Source organism: Cydia amplana, chromosome 15, assembly GCF_948474715.1.
Source record: "Cydia amplana chromosome 15, ilCydAmpl1.1, whole genome shotgun sequence".
Classification (NCBI taxonomy): domain Eukaryota; kingdom Metazoa; phylum Arthropoda; class Insecta; order Lepidoptera; family Tortricidae; genus Cydia; species Cydia amplana.
This window is the reverse complement of record NC_086083.1, coordinates 16,007,017-16,030,145: the sequence shown is the minus strand read 5'-3', so window position 1 is coordinate 16,030,145 and position 23,129 is coordinate 16,007,017. Positions and strand designations below refer to the sequence as shown.

Genomic DNA, 23,129 nt, shown 5'->3' with positions numbered 1-23,129 from the left:
TGGTCAGTTTTGGTCAAATTTTGTTGGAAACAACTGTCTACACGGTCCGTCCAGACCAAGGCCACTCGGTCTGAGGGACTAGTCGGCGACCGTGTAGCAAGGGCTAAGGGCTTACAGCCCTTGCTACACGGTCGCCGACAAGCCCCCAGACCGTGTGGCCTTGGTCCGTCCCGGACCGTGTAGTGTAGACAGTTGTTTCCAACAAAATTAGACCAAAGCCCTTGCTACACGGTCGCCGACCAGCCTTCTAACCGTCTGTCCTTGGTCAGTTTTGGTCAAATTTTGTTGGAAACAGCTGTCTACACGGTCCGTCCAGACCAAGGCCACGTGGTCTGAGGGGCTTGTCGGCGACCGTGTAGCAAGGGCTCAAAACTGACCAAGGGCAGACCAAGGTCAGACGGTTAGAAGGCTTGTTGGCGACCGTGTAGCAAGGGCTATAATGTGTCAAAAGAAAAGACGCAAATAAAAATAATTCCACTATAGCCCTTGCTACACGGTCGCCGACAAGCCCCTCAGACCGCGTGGCCTTGGTCTGGACGGACCGTGTAGACAGTTGTTTCCAACAAAATTTGACCAAAACTGACCAAGGACAGACCAAGGTCAGACGGTTAGAAGGCTTGTCGGCGACCGTGTAGCAAGGGCTTAAAGTTGATGTTGAGTCTAGTCATTCTTTGCTGATTTGATTGCTCACTTGTTTTGTTTGATGATCAAACTTTGATCCGTTTGATCGATCGATTGTATTTGTGGCTCCTACATGGCTCCTACAGCCAAATTATATTATTACTTATTAGGTATCGGTATCTTATTGTGTCTGCGAGGGTGCGAGGTGATAAATGTCGGATCACGCCCGACGACGTGACGTTCGCCCTAGATTTTGAGTATTTTTTTTGAGAATCAATTCCATTTGTATTGATTGCGTCCTGCCGGTGCCGGCCCGGCGCTGCGGTGCGACCCGGCATTGCCCGGATGTAGCTGCCTTCTCCTGACTGATATGACGTTAGGTCACTGACGTGATGTATCTGTACATCGAATACATTCTTGAATACGTCTAGAGTTGAGCTTTAATCGTTTCCTTACCTCTGTAATATTTTACGATTTGACTGAGCTTCTTTAGTTTTGCGAAATGCCACGAAAACCGTGTTATTGGACGCGAAAATTAGAGCTGGATCTCGTCGAGTTCGTGCGACAAAGAGACTTCATTTGGAAGCCATTTGGAAACACTAACCATCACATACAGCAGAAGTACAAGGCCTATGCTGAATTTGCTGCGAAATTGGGCGGTGGATTTACAGGTTGGTAGCTATTTGTTTGTTAAAACTTTTTGGGTATTATTATTACCTTTTGACCTCATTGTCTCGACTCTGATCAAGTGGATTACTGATAATAATATTTTTTGATATTGTCTGTGGCAGCTCGCTCCGTCCGTGATCGCTGGGTGAACATTCGAAGTACGTACAACCACAACGTGCGACGTATCGAGCGCTCCAGGGAGACTGCCAAGTCTCTTGAAGAGGTCTATGTGCCATGCTGGCCACTATGGAGACCGCTGCAGTTTCTCCGGGAAGGTTCTAGAAAAGAAGATGTCTATGAGGTATGAAACATTTTGTGACAATTTATATCTGACTGTAAATTGAATATATAAGCTGACTAGGCAAAAGCCACATCCGTTCCTACGGTCGTTGCTTTACTATATAGCTAAACTGTTGCTATACCAATGTTCCAAAAGTCTAAGTAGACGCTGACAATAAGGTTGTGTACTTTTGGAAAATGTCTTGTATGTAAACTCTACAGACTGTCCATACTTACTTATAACTTGGCGATCTTATTTTATAAATATGTTTTGCTAAAATTTACTATTTCATTTCACAGGGCTATTCAATGGACTTCAAAGAGAATGACAGTGTTGAAGTTAAAGTTGAATTTGAAGACATGAACAACCCAGAACTTCTACAAATCCGACAGCGAGGCCAGAGAACTGACCGACCTAGACGCAGAGCACCCATATCTAAAAAGAAAAAGAATAATACCAAGTGTAAAAAAGTCCTGGACGATCTCCTTATTGCTATGAAGCCGTTAGTGTCCAATGTTCCTTCGGAGACCAATAATTATTGGTTCTTTAGTCGTCATGTCACTGAGCGATTGAACTGTATGAGGGAAGAGGATGCCCTGGCAGCAGGCCAGGAAATCATGAAGCTTTTGGATTGGCCTGGTACAGACATTACTTGAATACAGCTTGGCTGAGTGAGCCTCTAAGCCTCTGGAAAAGTCATAAATTCTTCATCAGCTACTTTTGAAGTGATGAAACACAATATTTTGATGGAAGATTGACTCTCACTTGAATTCTGATTAAATCCTCAAAATAGTACCAAAATACAACTCAAAGGCTAATAAAAAAAATAGAAATCTGTTGTCAGCGTACCAGTTAGTCCATCTGTTTGTCATTTGCTTGTGGTCTTGTGGCCATAATTACCCCTTTCCAACTCCTTTTTATCCCATTCCTCAGGTTGTATTAGGAGTCCGTGAAGTCCGTCTGCATTTCAACAGTTGTTGTTCAGCAAAATAAAAAAAATGTGTCTTTGGTTTTCTGAATATTACATTATCTCAATTGTTTTAAATATGTTTACTATGTTTACGTACAAAAAATTATCAATTATCCAAAGATAAAAAAAATCATGAAAGTTCAACAGATGTTCTGCCAAAAAATATTGCTGTTAATAAAGCAAAAGATTTAAAAGTAAAATTAAAAATACTGAGCCCACATTTTTGAAATTCGTTTAGTAGCTATTGTTCGTTTTCTTTTGTCATGATATCATACATAATTGGGTTGTTTGTAATTTACTTGTGACCATAATTACCTACCCTTTCTAACTCCTTTTTATTCCTTTCCTGAGGTTGTATTAGAAGTCTGTCTTCCCGATACAGTTGTTGTTCAGTAAAAACTTATCTTTTGTGGTTTTCTTGGTAAGGCATATCACCTGAATTATTCAAATTTCTACATTTTAGTACTTGATTCATATTGACAAATCTAAAGGATAAAAAAATCTTTAAATTGAAGTCTATGTTCTGTCAAAAAATATTGTTGTTAGTAAAAGAAAAGGAGATAAAGATAAAATTGAAAATAACCCACATTTTAAAAATTCCTTTAGTAGATATTGGTGGTGGTTTTTCGTTTTCTTGGCTTTCCTGAATGTGTACGAGTACCTATTAATCCTGTTTTTACACCCTAATTGAACTTGAAGTATATATTTTAAAACACTGCTGTCAGCCTTGCAGTTGGTAGAAAGTATGTTTGTAAATTAAGGTAAAGGGCCCCTGTTTCGGCAGGTTAAGGCTCTTGAGAGTTTGTAAATTACCAAGCATTTTTTTAAAATATTACTAAGCATATCAACACCTTGAAAGCTTTTGAGTAAGTTATATTAGTTCTTTGTTAATAATTTAATGTATAAACTATAGGGTTTTAGTTGAAACTTTTTTTTATATGAATTTTTTCGTGAACCTCTTATTTGGCTCCCATTTCGTGATACAAATTTAGCTCAGCTCCTAAGTTCGTGAATTCGTGTCCCCTGTTTCGTAATAAAGTTTTCTTAGAGTAATTGGTGATAATTTGCTGATAATCATTTTAAATTACCTACTTACGAGTAATTGTAAGGTCAAATTAAAAATAATATTGAAAAAAAAATTAAATTGAGAGCTAAGTAGCTTAAAGCTTTTTGTACTCGTCGACTTTAATGGTTGAATTAAGACTTCGTAAACCGTATGGGTACTTTAATACTTGATTAAAAGCCGAAACTATATAAATAAAAAATAAAAAAATAAAAAAATTTTTTTTACCAAAATTTTTTTTTTTACAAAAAACATTAACTATCTTATACGTTAAATATAAACATACACAAAAATAAATCAAATAAATTGAATTATAAATAAAATTGTGCTAGTAGTTAATATGAGAAATTGAGAATATACGTGGAATATACCTTTAGAATTTAAACTCGGGTCACATTCAAACTCGTTTTATGAGAATTCTAGTGAAAAAAACATATACCGAATTTCGCTCATACGAAACTTCATGAAATACATTAATTATTTTCTAATTTATTTTTTTAATTATCTTCGTTGTTAGGCTTAGCACGCACTTACGCCTTATATTTAAAAACAAGCACTCAAAATGTATCTAGAAAATCCTTGATTCGTTAGTGGCACGAAACAGGAGACACACGAAAAATATAATGACCGCTATTTCGTGAGTCGATTTATTGCAATTTTAAGGTATTTCTATGCATATATTCAATCTTTTTTCTTATCAAATCAATTACTAAGGAACCCACAGAAACACTCCCAAAAACTTTTTTTCGAATGGGTTTAGCTTTTCCTTCCTATAAGCTTAACAAGTGAGAGCGCGCACCTTACGCCTAAAAAAAGTGCACGCATACAACACAGCTGTTCGCGGCCGTCTGACAGTTTCGACCGTCGTATTACTCTCAGTTTAATCACTAAAATATTGGTTATTATTTTATTGAAGAGATTAAATAATACAGATTTTTTTCATATGTATAATTTGAATAAAAAATATTTGTATTCCTTATTATTTGCGCCAGAAACAAAACTAACGAAATAACGTACTAACACGAACTTGGGGCCCTTTACCTTACTTGTGACCATAATTACCCATTCCGACTCCTTTTTATTCCTTTCCTGAGGGTGTATGAGACGTCAGTTGGTAGAAAGTTTGTAAATTACTTGTGACCATAATTACCCTTTCCGACTCCTTTTTATTCCTTCCCTGTGGTTGTATGAGACGTCAGTTGGTAGAAAGTTTGTAAATTACTTGTGACCATAATTACCCTTTCCGACTCCTTTTTATTCCTTTCCTGAGGGTGTATGAGACGTCAGTTGGTAGAAAGTTTGTAAATTACTTGTGACCATAATTACCCTTTCCGACTCCTTTTTATTCCTTCCTGAGGTTGTATGAGACGATAAGACGTCAGTTGGTAGAAAGTTTGTAAATTACTTGTGACCATAATTACCCTTTCTGACTCCTTTTTATTCCTTTCCTGAGATTGTATGTCTTCACAATACAGATGTTGATTCAAATAAAACTTTTCTTTTAGGTTTTTTGGATTGCATAATTGCATAATCAAATTGTTACAATACTGTTTTAGTCATTCAATTTTACTAATTTTAAATCCAAAGTAAACAATTATAAAAAATTATGAAACCTATGCTCTGCCAAAAAATATTGTTGTTAATGAAAGAAAAGTATTTTATGGTAAAACTGAAATAAAATTAAAATGTCCTACATTTTTAAAATTCGTTATTGGTGGTGGTTGTTCGTTTTCTTTTGCGATGTCGTTATGTTATCATCATTATAATTGGGGTTTACTAGGGGAAGAAATGTATTGTAGAGTCATTCGGGTCAAAAGCACGCACTTTATTTAAATTGCTCTTAATTTAAACAGGAACTTTAAGCATTAATTATTGCAACGAACTACAGTCTTAAATCAACTAGAGAGTGAAATCAAAATCACAATCAAAGTTTACATCACATAATCAATACAATATTAAGTACCTATCTAATTAGAACAAAAGTCGCATCGAAATACTCCACTTTCGTACGCAGTAGGAGTAGGTACAGTTCTCATGATACCAGCAATTACAAATTAAACATTGTATCTGTCGGAGGGTCTTCGTATTTCTCATCACAAATTGGGCAAGCAATAGACACATTTCGCTTATTTTAATTTTTTTGTTTTAGTTTATTTTCATTATATTTATTATTTGTTCTCGATGATCCAGGCTTTACTTTTCTAATTTCTGTTTTTGTTTGGTAAGTATAATACCTTTTAGTATTGAATCAATTAAATGTTACTACGCTCTTTCGAAATCCTTAAAGGACCCTGACCACTTCAGCGTTGGTCTCCAGGATCCGGAACTCTACCCACTTCTTTTCAATAATATTCGCAACATCTTTGTTTTTTGCGCAGTGCGTCCAACATTTTGACGCTGCGACATTCGTAGTAGAAGTGATCGTTAGAAAAAATTTGGGTCCGACTCCCAGGTTTTATGAAGTCTTGGTAGAAACCAAGGACCACATATGAGTCAATGTCCGTGGGAGTAAAAAAATACTTGTTGGAGCTACATTATCTTCAAAGCACAATGATTTAATAGGTTTTGGACGGGTGGTCGCTCTCTTCCATCCATCACTGACAATTACAAGCATGTGTATGAGTCAACGAAAACTACTTACATTGAAACTACAACTATAATTTGCTTGTGTTTCGAAATGACATTTGGTGAGAAGAAACGTTGCAAGAAACTCATTTTTTCGGCCTCTAGGTAGTCGTCTGTTCAAATTCAGATTAGGCCTTTAACTAACTGAACAGGTCGTTACCTTCTTGATAAAGCCGTTCTTTAATGCAATTCTTTAATACAGTTAATTCTTCCCGTCTCCTCGTACCTACTTGAATTATTTAATTTTACTATATGTACTTATTGTAGAAACTTAAATATAAATACAAACTAAATATACTTGTAGGCAGCGCCGGCCCGAGTACTCGATCAGGGTAGAGCGAGATTAAGTTTTGGCGCTCCATGCTCAGTATTAGGTTCCCTTCCCTAGTTACCCGTCCGTTTTTTCAAGATGTTTGTTTTCAAAGTATTTGCCATTTTGGCGCCCCAATGGGCGCCCCCCTACCACTTGGCGCCTAGAGCGGCCGCTCCACTCGCTCTACCCTAGATCCGGCCCTGCCTGTAGGTGACGGTCGCCTACATGACGTCTACGATAGCTCAGGTTCGGTATGGAAAGTTCAACAATTAAAAAAGGTCTGATTTTAACATCAAACATCAACATCATCACATCATCATTCAGCAAATAGGCCACAAGGGCACTGGATGGATGAGGTCTTGGTGGCTCAGATGGCAGAGCGCTGAAATATCGATCCAGAGGCCGTGAGTTCAAGTCTCACCCAAGACAGTAATTTTTCCACTTTTAAATTTATTCTAAGCTTAATACATATTTATTTAACTCTTATTATACTATCGAAATCAAGCTGCCGGCTTAAAGGCATCTCTATCATCTATAATAGTTATTTGTACAACAAGAGATCAAAGTTTGATATTTCTTCGAGTGCTTATTTTGAGTCCCGTGCAAGCGAAAGATTCTATAATAGATTCACGAGCGTAGCGAGTGAATCTAATTTAGAATCTTGAGCGTAGTAAGGGACTCAAAAGCGCACGAGATGTAAATAACTTTGATCTCGTGTAGTACACAACATTTTTCACCTCAGCAGTGAGAACATATTAGAGAACCCGAAAAATGTATTCCTTCTTCATCACTTACCTCTATTCACTCATGTTTTCTTAAGATATACCAACAATTAAATTTTACCTCAGCAGCTCGAACAAGAGTACTTTGCTACTTAAAAACAGTGAGCAAAATCGCATTTTGCTCACTGAGTGAGCAAAATCGCATTTTGCTCATTTTGTCCCACTCAGTGAGCAAAATGCGATTTTGCTCACTGTTTTTAAGTAGCAAAGTACCCTTGTTCGAGCTGCTGAGGTGAAAAATCATTTACAGTGTAGTACGCCTTACTCAACAAGGAGCGCTTAATGTGTGACTTAAATTTGTTAAGTGGTAAATTCGCTATATCAGTGGGAACTTTGTTATAAAAACGTGTACAGTTCCCGACGAAAGACGTACTAACCTTACGGAGGCGGTGGGCGGGCACAGCAAGTTTATGTTTGTTTCTAGTGTTATAGTTATGGATATCACTGTTAAGCTTGAATTCGTGGACGTTTTTCCGAACATACATAATATTCTCAAGTATGTATTCATATGCAAGGGTAAGAATGTTCACTTCTTTGAATTTCTCTCTCAGGGATGCTCGAGCGCCCAGTCCATAGATAGAACGTACAGCTCGTTTTTGCATCACAAATATTGTCTGAATGTCTGCCGCTTTTCCCCACAACAATTCCATACGACATAACACTGTGGAAGTAGCTAAAGTATACCAGCCTGGCCGCCTCTACGTTTGTCAACTGTCTGATTCGCCTCACTGCATAGGCAGCAGAACTAAGTTTGCCGGCTAGAGTGGCTATATGTGCATGCCACTGCAGTTTTGCGTCTAACTAAAGTGACTCCAAGGAAAACCGTTGGATCTTCGAATTCCAGCGTATCACCTTTTATTTTAATATTGCTGTTGTTTACCTGCTTGACGTTCGGCAGCGTAAATTTGATGCACTTGGTTTTCTTGGCATTCAAAAGTAAGTTATTTGCCGTAAACCAGTCTACTATGGTGGATAGTGCATCGTTAATGTTATCGAAGCTGTTTTCCTTCCTGTCTACTTTAAATATGAGAGAAGTGTCATCTGCAAATAACACTATATCACGTCTATCTTGCACTAGTTTTGGTAGATTATTAATGTATACCAAAAACAGAAAGGGACCAAGAATTGAACCTTGAGGCACTCCAAGAGCTACTGGGGACCCCGCCGATTGAGCTCCATTGATAACTACTCGCTGAGTTCTATCCGAAAGGTACGTACGAAGAAACAAGATCAAGGGCAGTAGCTTTTATCCCATAGCGGCATAATTTACTATTTAAATTCTCGTGATCAACGCAATCAAATGCCTTTGATAGATCACAGAAAATTCCAACAGCATATTGAGCTTTTTCCCAAGCGTCAAAGATGTGTTTTAGAAGTACCGCACCGGCGTCAGTAGCTGACCGACCTCGGGTAAAACCAAATTGATTATTGTCAAGCAATTTATTTCTGTTAAAATGAGACAAAAGTTGATTAAGAATAAGTTTCTCGAAAACTTTGCTTTACGCCGGTAGTATTGAAATTGGTCTAAAGTTGGTGGGGTCTGTTCTCGTTCCAGATTTAAACAGTGGGATAATTTTGCTGTGTTTCATAATATCTGGAAAAATTCCAGTATCAATGCATCTGTTGAAAATCTCGGCTAAATATGGTGCGATCGATTCTACAATAGAACATTCGAACATTCTACAAAAAACATACAGGATGTGAGAAAAAGGTCATTTTTTCATCATTCATCATGTTGGGTGTCATTTTTTACCAACTTTTTTTTAATGCCAATTGCCCATTCCTAATGAGGATCAAAAGCTTGTATGGAACCAAAAAAAAAATTTCCGGCTAGAAAAGCCACAAATCGAGGATTTACAATACACATTGATACAAGATACAATTTGTATGAAAATGAAAACTTTAATTTTTCACATGCTATTTTTGTATGCCAATCGATTCCATTACTATTCAGTATCAATAGTTTCCTAGGGGTCAACGTACGGTAATGTACTAAAAAGCCACAAATTAATAAGACTTTCTCCATACATTTACTATGGAGAAAATGTGAAATTTTATTCACAATTTTCTACCTCGCCCACCTCGCCCATCAGTCCTAGTTGATAGGACATGTAGAGTGTTCCCTATATAAGAATCTAGGTAGCCTCGGTACAATGTTTAGAGGTAGGTACTTACTTGTTCACTCCAATCGTCCTTGTGTAGGTAATATTGCTGCGTTCAATATAGCCTCCTGTGTGGAACATTTTTTTATTTCGCTGATAATGATTCTGTCTTGAACACGGCGTTTGAGTTGAGCCTGTTTAAACTCTTCGTTGGCAGCTTCGTTGCAAAAAAGACAAAAGTTTTGAAAATCAAAACCTTTATCATCGTCACTTGGCTGTGCAACTGATGCCTCCACCTCCATTCGTCTTTTGTGTGCCGATATAGCCTTCGACTCTATGTATAGTAATCTACACTTTTTGTGGAAACGTAGCTCCTCCTTCCCATAGAAATCTTTATCTTTCCCATCATTTCTTTCTTTGCTCGCAATTATTAGCCGCTCAATTCCTCGTTTTTTCACTGTTACTAAGTCACTACCAATAATCAGTCCACATAACAAACACTTTTCACTCATTTTGAAGTCATAATGACTTATTAATTTCACGTAACAAATTTTATTTATGTCCACGGTTATAAGTAAACAAACAAATGATAAGAAATGACAAACGTCAAACAATACTGCGCGCGGTGGGGCGAGGACCATGAACCTATAATATTACGGACAGAGTTTCGCTTACAACAAAACTGTGATTCCAACATCCACCAGTTTCATAGTATTTACGCGTGACACACACACACATTGACAACCCACATCCACCAGTTTGCCGTCAGACGAATCGAAACGTCATTGAAGTAAACATGTCGAAGAAAAATATAAAATATGCCGGCATGCGTAGTTAAATCCTGCTAGAATTGTACCGATCGAAAGAAAAAAAGTCACGGAATAACTTGTCATACTTAAGTTTATCAATTAGTACGTAAAACCACTATAATTTGTTGTTTATAAATTATCAAACTGAAAAACAGGAGTGTGACCAGTAACATGAATAGGGTAATTTCCCGAAAGTAGGGTAATTGATACCCTTCTTATTAAATCATTATGTATTAAGAGATCATTTAGGTAAATGGCTAAATTATTGATTGTGCATTTCAAACTAGGTCGGTATGGTAATTTCCCGATACTAAGGAGATTAGACGCTTACATGCATGTTTGATAATTAACGTTTGTTTGTTATAATTTTTTTGTTGAAAACCAGATATGTTTCAAGTTAAATGTATAAATTAAAAAACATGACGAACTGATTTCATTACGATGCTAAATATCATTAGGTATTGAAAATAATGTTTGCACAAAGTAATTGTGCAATATTGCGCATTTTCAAGACCTATAAAATCAGATACGTACACACCTTTTTTATTGTCTAACGTAAAACTGTCCTAATTTTTTTATTTGAAAACAAGGACGATATTAAAAATAATTGTTTCACCATTAGGGGAGAATTTGTGTTACATGGTAACACTCGTCTACACGCACACATTCAAACCGTCCGCCATTGCAGTGTCACAGTTTGTCTTAGGTGACAGTCCGTCCGTAATATTCTAGGTCCATGGCGAGGACCTTCAAAATCATATTCGTCACTGTTTAAATCAGCCATCCATGTGTCCCAAACATATTTACCTTTGTAGACGATTAATGGCGGTAACTTTTTGCCGCTGGCACTTGCACCTGCCAGTACTGTGATATTTTCCTTCCCGCTACCCTGGGTGGTCCTTGCACATGGTTTGTTCATTTTACCAACCACTTTAGTTCTGGTTGGATCGAGGCCCAGTGACGTCTCATCTAAGTTCCATATGAATTGAGGGCCTTCAAACAGATTTAAATCATTCAATGTATCTTTTAGTAAATCAAAATATTCGCCAATGATGAATGGATCAGTCATTTTTTTTCGCAAAAATTCTACAGGCTGTGCTTTTTTGATTGAGAGTCGGATGTCTTTTTCGAAATTTTATAAACCAATCTGGACCCGGGGTATTATTTTTGAAAGGTGTCTGAATATTCACCAACAAGCTCAAGTATTTCAAATCTCGACAATCCAAATCCCCATTTTTCCATAACGACGATCGTTTCGGCAATTTGTTTTTCATCATCTGATAAAAGAACAGTTGGTCTTCCAGCATTAGGGTTGCTTTTAACATCTTGGACGTGCTCGTGGATTGTCGTCAACGGAATGTTATAGACTTGAGCTGCTCTTTATTGGGTGAGCTCTCCAGTTTTAACTTTGGCCACGGCTGTAGCCAAATCTTGAGACGTATATATTTTTATTCTCTTCCTTACATAATTATGTTCGAGGCATAATGACCCTGAAAAAGAAGCCACTGGTTATTAATTTGCCACAATATTATAAACTAAATTTAGCCCGCGCATTCGCTTAAGTGTCCTTAAAATAATCAGCTGTTATTACTGATTCCACGCAGAAGAAGTCGCGGGTGCTAGTTCTAATTATATTACAAATCCGAAAGTAGTAGTATAGTATGTCTTAACAACACGTTTTCAGGCCAACCACTGATCAGATTTAGGTGAAATTTGTTGGCGTTAAAATTGTAATTAGTTGGAGGGGCCGGCCAACTTTGAGGGATGGCGAGGATAGGAAATGGCAAAATAGGGGTTAGGCATTTTATTATATTAGGTCATTATGCCTCGAACGTATGTCAGAAAAAGAATAAAAAATATACGTCTCAAAATTTGGCTACAGCCGTGGACAAAGTTAAAAGTGGAGAGCTCACCTAATAGGGTCTTGGAGGATATAATCAAACGGAGACGCCATGTCTGTAATTTTCTGTACAAAACAGTCTGCCGATTTTTGCGGGGGAGGGGAACGTCAAATGTATGCGCAACGTAAAAATAGCCATGTCAGATAAACGTCAGTCCATACATTGTGTATGACCGTTGGCCGCCTATTTTCGACAGAGGGGAAAGCCTGTTAATGGCTACTCCGTTTAGTTGTATCCTCCAAGAATAGGGTAGTTTAGCCGGTTGTCGGCCAGTTATGCAAAAATTCGTATTCAACTGGATTTTATGAACAATATATTCGACAAATCTTGGTCATTTTATGATTTTCAGACTAAAAATATAATACACTTGCCATATTTGTATCAAAATCCATTGTTAATTGGAAAGTTTTATTTATATAATTAAAAATATGAAAAAGTAGCAATTTAGCTGGTTTCCGGCCACTTTTTTTGGTTCTCGGCCGCTTGTTTAGTTAGTTGTCGGCCACGGTTATTAATGTTTTTAAATGACTCTTATTTCACAATCAATAGGATTTATTTTTGAACAAAACAACAAATACTATTCAAATCAAATAGTATGTTACAATGTATCACAAGTACCTAATAAGGAACGTTAATGGGAACTTTTGTGTTGGTACCTACTGAATTATCTCGTAAATAGTTTCCAAAACATACTCAAAATATTCAAATAAGACATTTTGTAACCTAATTATTAGCGGCGTGCGACTTTTAATACGTAGGTTTTTGAGGTTCGATAACGCCCATGTAACACCCCTGGAGTTGCAGGCACCCAACGTCCATAGGCAATGAGTTTTTTGGAACTTATGTACGAAATATTATTTAATATTTACAAGTCTCCTTTCGGTTAAGGAAAATTTTATAAATAAATCGAACTAATTTTAAAATAAGCAATACTTTGAATCTGGAGCCAAATAAAAATGATTTTTTGTCAAGGCCGAAAACTAAACAAATTTTACTTGTTTTTCGGCCGTCATAAGTTAGCTAGGCCGAAAACGAACTTTTTATAATACTGTTCTCGGCCGCCAAATACAAAAGATTTTAAAACATATTTTAACCAAGTATTTGTTAATTATCATGCGGCCGACAACTAACTACATGAATTGCTTTGATACAAATAAGTATTTTTTGAAATACTTATTTATTGTCTTAGCTTTAATTTAATAGGGAAGATAATCAATTAAAAATTACGTGCCCCAAGCCCGTTCTCGGCCGGGCGGCCGAGAACTAAATTTGTTGTGAAATTACATTTAGTTACCCGACCATCAAATTTAATTGAATTATATCAAATACTTAGTACATTTAAATCAAAATAACATCAATTCAACTTATCCACAATGCACATTAACATCAATAATGGTCTCAAACCCACGAAAACAATATTTTTACTGACCTCGAAAAAATCTTCAATCACAATTTTTTTAACAAAATTGACCAACATCCACACTGTCTAAATTGCTTTGGTGTGCTTTGGTGCACTGACGAGCCAGTCAAAACGTCATCAAGCAGACAAATTTAGAACATGTCAATGTCAACTGAATTTATCCGATTACCCTCATTTTTTCATTAAATACGGTAATGTTGTCATGTTATTACAGTTTTACTACGTAGTGGCCGAGAACCGGAGGTGGCCGGTAAACCGGCTAAACTACCCTATAGAGCAGCCCAATAAGTTAATAACATTCCGTTGACGACTATCCACGAGTACGTCTAAGATGTTAAAAGCAACCCTAATGCTGGAAGACCAACTGCTTTTTTATTAAAGGATGAAAAACAAATTGCCGAAACGATCGTCGTTATGGAAAATTATGCAATGTAGCATACCGTGGGATTCATTCGTGATGGTTTCATTTTCACTTTCAGTGTAAGATTCTGAGCTTAGTTTCCGTTTTTGGGGAAATACTTCTGATCTCCTTAATGCCCGCATTTGGTTGTAATATCGGTCCACAAGTTTTCCCTTAGCAGGCATGGTGTTTTTGTGACCGACAGTTCTACTTGGAACATAATAAGTTTCCTGGAACAGTAAAGTATTAATCAAACGAGCGAGCGAAGCGAAGTTCTTACATTGAACTTCGAACAAGCGGCTGTTAAATTAAATTATCGTTATACTTTAACAGGAACAACTTAGTAGTCGAAGGATAAACTACTCATATCTTATCACTATTAAACAGGATTCTAATTTTTGGTGACTTGGAAGATTGCGCTATTGGTAACGTACCGAATGTAAGGTAAAACCAGAAGGTAGAGTCCAAAATTGAAGTATAGAAAAAAAAATTGAAAGGCTTAGCTGCTCAGTAGCGGCAGTCGACGACTCTCTGAACCGGCTGGCCGAAGGTGCCAATAACTCCGCCTTAGACGGTGCCAGCTGCACAGGTCAACTGTAACAGGATCTGGCCTACCAAAGACCGCGCCCCCATTCCGTGTACGGAATTAGATCCAACGGCTCGGATCACGCCAGCCCTAGTAGCACGGTCGCATTTTTATCGTTTATCACCATGCCTGTCACGTTCTAACAAGTATGTAAGTGCGAAAGTGACGGGCTTAGTGATATGATAGTCGATAAAAATGGAACCGTGCTGAGCCCGCAGGAATCGTGGTCCGTGTGCGAATTTACAAAGGCTATACTGATAGGGTCAGATGCGAACTGAAATGGATTAGCTTTTATTTGGACAAAACTTGACGAAACCCTAATCTATTATAGTACAGAAATTTACTGAAATCGTATAGACTTTATTAACTAAATTCACGCGGATATTACTGCTACAAATGCTAGTCTGTTGCGATGTAAAACTTGAATAATATTTTAGTAACGACTCCGGTTGTATTCAATAAATTACCGTTCATGCTAATTACTCAACAATGGCTAAGCTTTTTTTACACTTAAGAATTAGTGCAATTAAAACTTCGGTTGTATCCATCTTTTTATCACTTTTTTTATTTTGTCCAGACAGTTGGCAAATGTATAATTTACGAAACTCATGGCGAGAACAGTTTGGAAAAGTTTTGTTTACTATCCAATTCGTATTGGTTTTTCTTGAAAACGCCGTGATAAAGTTTTCACATTTGTAGTTATACGTATCATGTGGATCTGGATCTAGTCGAAGAAAATCCAAGTCAAAATGGCGGAAACCCACCTTCTATTCGAGGCCTCTATGCCAATGTTGCCACGGTTACAATCCCAAGACATTTAAAAAAACTGAACGTGAAATCCTAACTACTGGAATTACACCAAAGCGTGGTAAATGCTGCTGGACAAGCAAGGTATAATATCTTTTAAGAAAAGGAAAGAAAGGCTCTACAATCGGTACATTTATACCCATTCATCGAGATTCGAGAACGATAATAATTATTTTGGTTAGACATAGTTATCGACAATATCGACCGCACTGGTGTCGAAGGGATTCGGACTTATCTCTCTGGCAACACGAAATCGCTGTCAACTTGACACACAATTGACACTACTCGAGCGAGACACAGATAGGGTCAAACCCAAAATATTACCCTACAACACAACTAATATTCTGGGGAGGAGCGCTGTTTACCCTAAAGTACAAATTATACCTATTTAGGAAGCAAAGTTTCTAGTCTTTAAGGCCATCACTGTAATATGATGTTTATAAATAAATAAATAATTATTATTTATTTTCATACTTATACTCGTATCAAAATCATTTATTTTCATACTTATATCAAAATCAAAATATTTATATACTCGTAGTCCCAATTTCATAAAACCCTTTTGCTCGAGTTATCGGGTTTGACCACCTACCCCTATACGCTCGTGGATGGAATAGTTCCCATGACGGAATTAGCCACATTTACCCATGGATCTCCTTAGTATCGGGAAATTACCATACCGACCTAGTTTGAAATGCACAATCAATAATTTAACCATTTACCTAAATGATCTCTTAATACATAATGATTTAATAAGAAGGGTATCAATTACCCTACTTTCGGGAAATTACCCTATTCATGTTACTGGTCACACTCCTGTTTTGCAGTTTGATAATTTATAAACAACAAATTATCGTGGTTTTACGTACTAATTGATAAACTTAAGTATGACAAGTTATTCCGTGACTTTTTTTCTTTCGATCGGTACAATTCTAGCAGGATTTAACTACGCATGCCGGCATATTTTATATTTTTCTTCGACATGTTTACTTCAATGACGTTTCGATTCGTCTGACGGCAAACTGGTGGATGTGGGTTGTCAATGTGTGTGTGTGTCACGCGTAAATACTATGAAACTGGTGGATGTTGGAATCACAGTTTTGTTGTAAGCGAAACTCTGTCCGTAATATTATAGGTTCATGCATTTACCTTAGGGTAGTCCCGAAAAACCGAAAGATTCTTGTAAGGTTCTATTAGGTATATAGTATCCCGCGCGTAGGCTGTGTACCTATTAGCTTCTTCAAAGACTACCGTTTGCATGATATTTTAAGTCCACTTGTTTATTGTCCTTCTCGTCAATAATCAATTCCCTATCAATAATTAGTAAAAAGTAATGAATGAATAATTTGACGACGTGAACTCTAATCGTCAATTTAAGTGTGTGACGCTGACGACATCGATATGTCGCAGTCGGATCGTAGGTATAATCCGCCGTATTACATTACGGCTAGCCGTTTTCAAAAACACACTGAGAGAAAAACTAACAAAAATACACTTATAATTACAAAAATAAAACTTAATCCGGGGACAAGGAGAGTCAACTAATAGGAACAAATTGACTTTTGCAATTTCTATTAGTTGGATATACAACTTCTATATTTGTAATTTGAAGTATGCAAGAGTAATATCAGAAACTATGAAATTGTAATCACAAGTATGCATTTGTGATACCCGCAACTGCTGGTTTTGTTATTCCGAGAGGTGCTTTAGCAATATCGGAGGTGATGACGTCATGGGTGGAAACTAACCGTTTTGTAATTCTGAGAGCGCTTTAGCAATATCGGAAGCGATGACGTCATGTGTGAAAACTAATCGTTTTGTAATTCTGAGAGTGCTTTAGCAATATCGGAAGTGATGACGTCATGGGTGAAAACTAACCGTTTTGTAATTCTGAGAGTGCTTTAGCAATATCGGAAGCGATGACGTCATGTGTGAAAACTAATCGTTTTGTAATTCTGAGAGTGCTTTAGCAATATCGGAAGTGATGACGTCATGGGTGAAAACTAACCGTTTTGTAATTCTGAGAGTGCTTTAGCAATATCGGAGGCGATGACGTCACAGGTTTTACTAACTGTATTGCGATTCCAAGCTAGCTGTTGTTATTCTAGAGATAATGACGTCACAGGCAAAAACTAAACTGTTTGCAATTCCACCGCCCCAAGCACAGGTGCGCCGCGAGGGCATGTCGGGCGCGTGGTAACTACCCGTCTCTATTTCTGTCTGTATGAATAAAAATGCAATTGGTAGTATATCTCTGTGCTAATAGAGGCACTATAAAAGTTTGTCGAGATATTGTACCCATTCCTTTCTTAATCATACAGTCAGAAAGAGACTAGTAGTTATTACGCGCGCAACATGCTCTCGCGGCGCACCTGTGCTAGGGAAATAGGAATTGCAAACAGTTTAGATTTACCTATGATGTCATTATCACTAGAATAACAACAGCTAGCTCGAAATAGCAGAACAATATTGTATTATGTATCTTTAAAAAATATACTCGAGACCTGTGATGCTATCACCTCCACAATAATCAAGGGTTTTATAATGATTTAATAAGATTTTTAAATATTAAAAAAAAAGGTAATTATAAACAGTGATAATTTTGGAATCACCGATCTGATATTTAATCTTATAGGTCTTTATAAAACCCGTAGTTTTAGTGGTAGGGTGAATTCTACTTAAACAAGAGATAAATGTCATTATTTATTATGTAAACATACAGTCATACACACGTAGGAATACAGACATAGTTATTATAAACATTAATGATTATAGATTACACTAATACATCTAATGAAATTTCGTTGTCGCTGTTACACACACACAGTCATCATCACGGGCCTTTCCGTCTATTGCAGACGATTAATGCATTGCTGTTAAGACAACGGGTTTGGTGACTGTGGAGGCCGATGCGTGGGCGGCCCCCCCCCCCCCCCCCAAATTTTTGGCAGAGAAAGCTCATGCCACCTGAGGGTTGGACTGTAGCAAAGGGGGGGCTGGGACTTAGATTTTTTTTTGACAAAGTGGTGTCATTATGACACTATTTTTAAATGATTGTAATGTGTATATCACGTCAAAATAAGCATCTTTTATTGGAAAAACTTTTCTCTAAAATAAAAAATGGCCGAGTTAGACGCCTCCAAAGATTGATATTTTTAAAGGGAGCTGGGACTTTTCATTGAGAGTGGTGTCATTATGACATATATTTTAAATGATTTTAATGTATAGAACACATCGAAATAAGCAACTTTTACTTGGAAAACTTTTTACTAAAACTGAAAATGGCGGAGATAGAGCTTAAGGCAGGCCAGGCTTTTAAGGCAGGTTGGAGTAGGTACGACGACGAGCGAAGCGAGGAGGAGTGTTAGGTGGAACTGCGACCATACAGCGCGCGAGCCGAGCGAGCGAAGCGAGCGTGCCGCGGCAGCGGCCGGCGAAGCGCCAGAACCGACGTTTTTATAATAATACAATTTTACAAGTCCCAGCTCCCTTTAAAAACATCAATCTTTGGTCGCGTCTAACTCGGCCATTTTTTATTTTAGAGAAAAGTTTTTCCAATAAAAGATGCTTATTTTGACGTGATCTACACATTACAATCATTTAAAAATAGTGTCATAATGATACCACTTTGTCAAAAAAAAATTCTAAGTCCCAGCCCCCCCTTTCGTACAGTCTGACCCACCTAGGTTTCAGTCCCGGTTTGCTTTCTGCGACACCTTTTGCTATCTAAAGCATTAAATCAGGCTTGGTCGCATATCCTTCTCCCCTCCACAACACGCTTGCGCCATCCATCACGGTCTTCAGCTAAGGCTGCACCAAGCAAGACACGTCGAGGTCTAGAGGGTTCCCATCCGTTGCACATGCCCCAGACACCGCAAGCACAGCTGCCCAGTCTTGCCGCTCTTCTTAAACACACACAGTAGGTCGCGGGTTAATATGTCCATGGCGCACAATATATCCTAAATTTATTATTTAACTTCAGTATATTTTAAACAAAGAAGACACGAGACACGCCCGACACAGCACTAACTCTAACCAAATGAACGAACGAATACTAAGATGGCGCCGCGTTGTGTGCAGTGCTGCCAACATTATAAACGTAGGAATCAATGGCGTTTTGTTAAAAATATTAAATTCATCCTTGAGTCAACTCTATTTTGTAATCACAGCAAAAGCTGTGTTAGAAAAGATAGGGTAATATTTATTTAGGTTTGCAATATTTATAAAACAAGTTCTCTGGAATAACATTATATCACTTGAAATAACAATTCAGTTGTTTAAATTGCGACATTACAAAGTTTACTGGTATTTAGTAGATATACTTGTTGTGTTTATATTCTTTGTTGTATCAATCACTAAACTAGTTTTGTAATGCCTACACAACGAATGTTACTGATTTTAGTAAAATTTACTAACCTCATTTAGCAATTGCAGTCAAAATAAATGTAAACACAACAAATATTTTTTGTACGTATCAAAACGTTCGTTGTGTTGGTATTACAAAACTCGTTTGGTGATTGGTACAACAATGAACATAAACCCAACAAGTCTATCTACTAAATACCAGTAAACTTTGTAATGTCGCTATAGTAACAACTAAATAGTTATTTTAAATGTGGTAATGTTATTCCCGCGAACTAGTTTTTTAAATATTACAAAACTATGTAATTGAGATATTTACTAAAATCATAACTTGAAATCACAGGTGCTTTTTCCAAAAATCGAAAACTTAATTTGTAAAATTCGGAGAACTTTAATAGTAATGAAAATGGATTGTAACAAATACTGAACTTTGTTTAATGCTCCATTTACTAAAGTCTGTTTGTTGAAATTAGATTTAGGATTACTGAGCTGTTTGTAGAAATAAATAAATTTTACAGAAACAGTGAAACTTCCATAATTATAACTAAAACTTCATTTTTTCCGCCAGTACAGAACTGTTTTTTAATTCCTGGTGATGATTTTTCTCTCAGTGCAGGGGCGTTTTGAAATGTTTAAAGGTAGACGCGATTGCATTTAAGTACACCAAATTCACTACACACTGGTTTTTTAACAACACTACCCGTGGCATCCAGGTGTAGTAACGGTTCATTCTGTTTTTGGGATTTCAAAACTAACATTTGTTCTTTGCTGTGCATTTTAACTGTTAACGGAAATGAAACTTCTCGAATGTAATTATATGGTGATCTTGTTGAAATAAAACCAGATCTATAACATCATTTTTAGATCGGTCATTGATACAGAGTGCTTCGGATTTTATTTTCCTTATGGTGTCATCGGATTTTACATTTTTAATCGTCCGTCCGGCTTAATAGATGTATGTATTTTTCTTTACGTACACCTTGGACGGAGGAGTTGAACCTCTTCTGTACCACCGTGTAATGAAGGCTGTCGGTCCCCCAGCATTTAAACCCTAAATTAACTGATCATCTTATCAATCACTTGATATAGAATGGAAATAAAGAATAAACCTGAATCTTGGCTTTATTATGCTAAAAGAAAACTATAGGGAATATTTAAAATGACAATGTCAAAATCAATCGAACCTCTTCTGTACCACCGTGTAATGATGGCTGCCGGTCACCTAGCATTTAAACCCTAAATTAACTTATCACTATAATTATAACATAACGTACCGTAAACCGGTTACTTTGATCAATTTTAGAGTTTGTTGACGATCCTAACTAACATAAAAATATGAAAAAAATATATATAATAATCGGTTTTTTCTCTTCTTTCAGCCTGCCAAATAAAAAAAAAATAGGTCTTGTATTTTTTTTAAATAAATAAAAACAACGCGCACAAAGTTATATTGAGAATGGGGTAGTAACCCTTAGTACTTTTTTTACTGAGTATCTAAAGTAAACCCGCTAAAAAGCCCGTAAAAAATAAAAAAATAAAAATCGTTTAAGTACTTTTTAAGTTATATATCTTTTTAATATGTGGGGTACTTTGATAACATACCAAATGATACAAATTAATAACTTTAAGCGTTTATTCAATTTTTTACTTTTAATACAACGTAGAAACTTTACTTATACAGATATAAAAGTACCTTTAGGTACCTTTTAATCACAGACAATATACCTAATCAGCCTTTTATAAAAATAAACTAATAACAAAATAACAAAAAAGTATCTTCTTAAATGTGTAATGTGTAAACGTTCGATTAATCAAATAAAGATTGTTTGAGAACGGGACAAGTATGTACACAATTTTGGGATAAATAATTATCTGTCAGTTTGTCAAGACAGCACTAACCTTTCTCCGGGGCTTGTGATCCGCACAGAGGACTCGGCCAGGGCACAGGATTCTTCCAGGTATCCGAAATTCACAACGTTCGCGGAGCACCACACAGGCGTTTAGGTGCATGTCTTATTTCGTCTGTCTGTCCAAATAGGTGTCAACTAATAGAGGACCGCGCGGGCCGGGGGTGTGGAGGAGACAAATCTGCATATATAGACACATGTATAGGTAGTATTTTGAACAAAGATATCCTATAGCTACAGCTAGAGATGGGCGCCGGCGGGAAAATACCGGGAAAATACCCAAAACTACCCAATCTACCCGATATTTACCCGTATCTACCCAAATTGTTGGGTATTTAAAATTTGTTCGTATAATTGAAGAAATTCATTATATAAATAAGATATATCAATATTATTATCGTATAAATATGAAAATAAGTTAAAATAAAGTATACAAATCACAATCACGCAACCATTTTGTACACAATTAATGTATATTTTTTCGACGAGTGCATTTTGTTCACTGATTTGTGGTTTAGGAATGTTAATTTAATTAAGCTTTTTTATACCGTAATATTCACATTTTTTTGTTCATTTGTGTCTAATTATTTAATTTTTCAAACATGTTTTCCATTATTTTTTGTTAATTTTTTTTTATTGTATAGGTTTACTATTTTTAAATTATTTTCAAATTTTGGTTTTGATATTTCTACATTTTATTTATTTATTGTTTAATACAGTAATTTTTTCGATAGGTGTATGGCCAAATTTGATTTACTGAAACCGGTTTGGATAAAATTTTGTGTGTATCTAGATTGTTTGAAAACACAATATGACCCAGTAGGTGGCACTGTTATCGGTATACATATAGCCAATAGTGTTTTCAAACAATCCAGATACCTGTTGAAATATATACACAAAATTTCATCCAAATCGGTTTCAGGTAAATAAAATTAGGTGATATACCGACAGCAGGCGCACCTACCGGGTCCAATCGTTTTTTCAAACAATCCAGGTACCCGTTGAAATATACATATACACAAAATTTCACCCAAATCGGTTTCAGTAAATCGAATTTGGCTATATACCGATAGCAGCGCCACCTACCGGGTTCAATTGTTTTTCCCAACCCTTCAGAACCCATTCAAATATACACACAAAATTTCATCCCAATCGTGGAACGATTGAGCCATTTAGGAGGAGTAGAGTGACAAACATACGTAATGTAGAATGTATGTATTAAGATATTAAACATTTGACGAATTCCTTAGTCAATACAAATATTATACATTTTATAGAACTACTAGAGTATCAAAAAAACTGTTATTTACATTATCTCAATTCAATTTATTACTCCGTTTCCAACTTTTATTTATACCCACTAATTTGGGTAGAAAAGGTAAATACCGGGTAGATTGGGTAAATACCCGATAAATACCCGATATCTACCCCGGGTATAATGGTCTCAAACCCACGAAAACAATATTTTTACTGACCTCGAAAAAATCTTCAATCGCAATTTTTTTAACAAAA

At 36.6% G+C, this 23,129-nt stretch overlaps 2 protein-coding genes and 1 long non-coding RNA gene across 3 annotated transcripts in view; 1 reads left to right on the top strand and 2 right to left on the bottom strand.

Annotated features, from left to right (window-relative positions):
* LOC134654661 (zinc finger BED domain-containing protein 4-like) overlaps positions 1 to 23,129 on the bottom strand; it is a 1,082,235-nt gene that overhangs the window by 598,296 nt on the left and 460,810 nt on the right. The window lies entirely within an intron of this gene.
* The window catches only part of LOC134654688 (uncharacterized), a 403,600-nt gene that overhangs the window by 365,067 nt on the left and 15,404 nt on the right, over positions 1 to 23,129 (bottom strand). The gene's annotated exons all lie outside the window — the stretch shown is intronic.
* On the top strand, positions 1,061 to 2,311 carry LOC134654892 (uncharacterized). The gene is made up of 3 exons (XM_063510352.1): positions 1,061 to 1,292; positions 1,413 to 1,591; positions 1,870 to 2,311. Exons 1-3 carry the CDS (start codon positions 1,124 to 1,126, stop codon positions 2,224 to 2,226), a joined length of 705 nt encoding a protein of 234 aa, XP_063366422.1. The 5' UTR covers positions 1,061 to 1,123; the 3' UTR covers positions 2,227 to 2,311.

What these genes read in the sequence shown, in the direction of transcription:
- LOC134654892 (XM_063510352.1), top strand. Translation starts at nt 1,124, where the DNA reads ATGCCACGAAAACCGTGTTATTGGACGCGAAAATTAGAGCTGGATCTC. An exon ending in ATTGGGCGGTGGATTTACAG is followed by an intron (nt 1,293 to 1,412) that starts GTTGGTAGCTAT and finishes TGTCTGTGGCAG; the next exon opens with CTCGCTCCGTCCGTGATCGC. An exon ending in GAAAAGAAGATGTCTATGAG is followed by an intron (nt 1,592 to 1,869) that starts GTATGAAACATT and finishes TTCATTTCACAG; the next exon opens with GGCTATTCAATGGACTTCAA.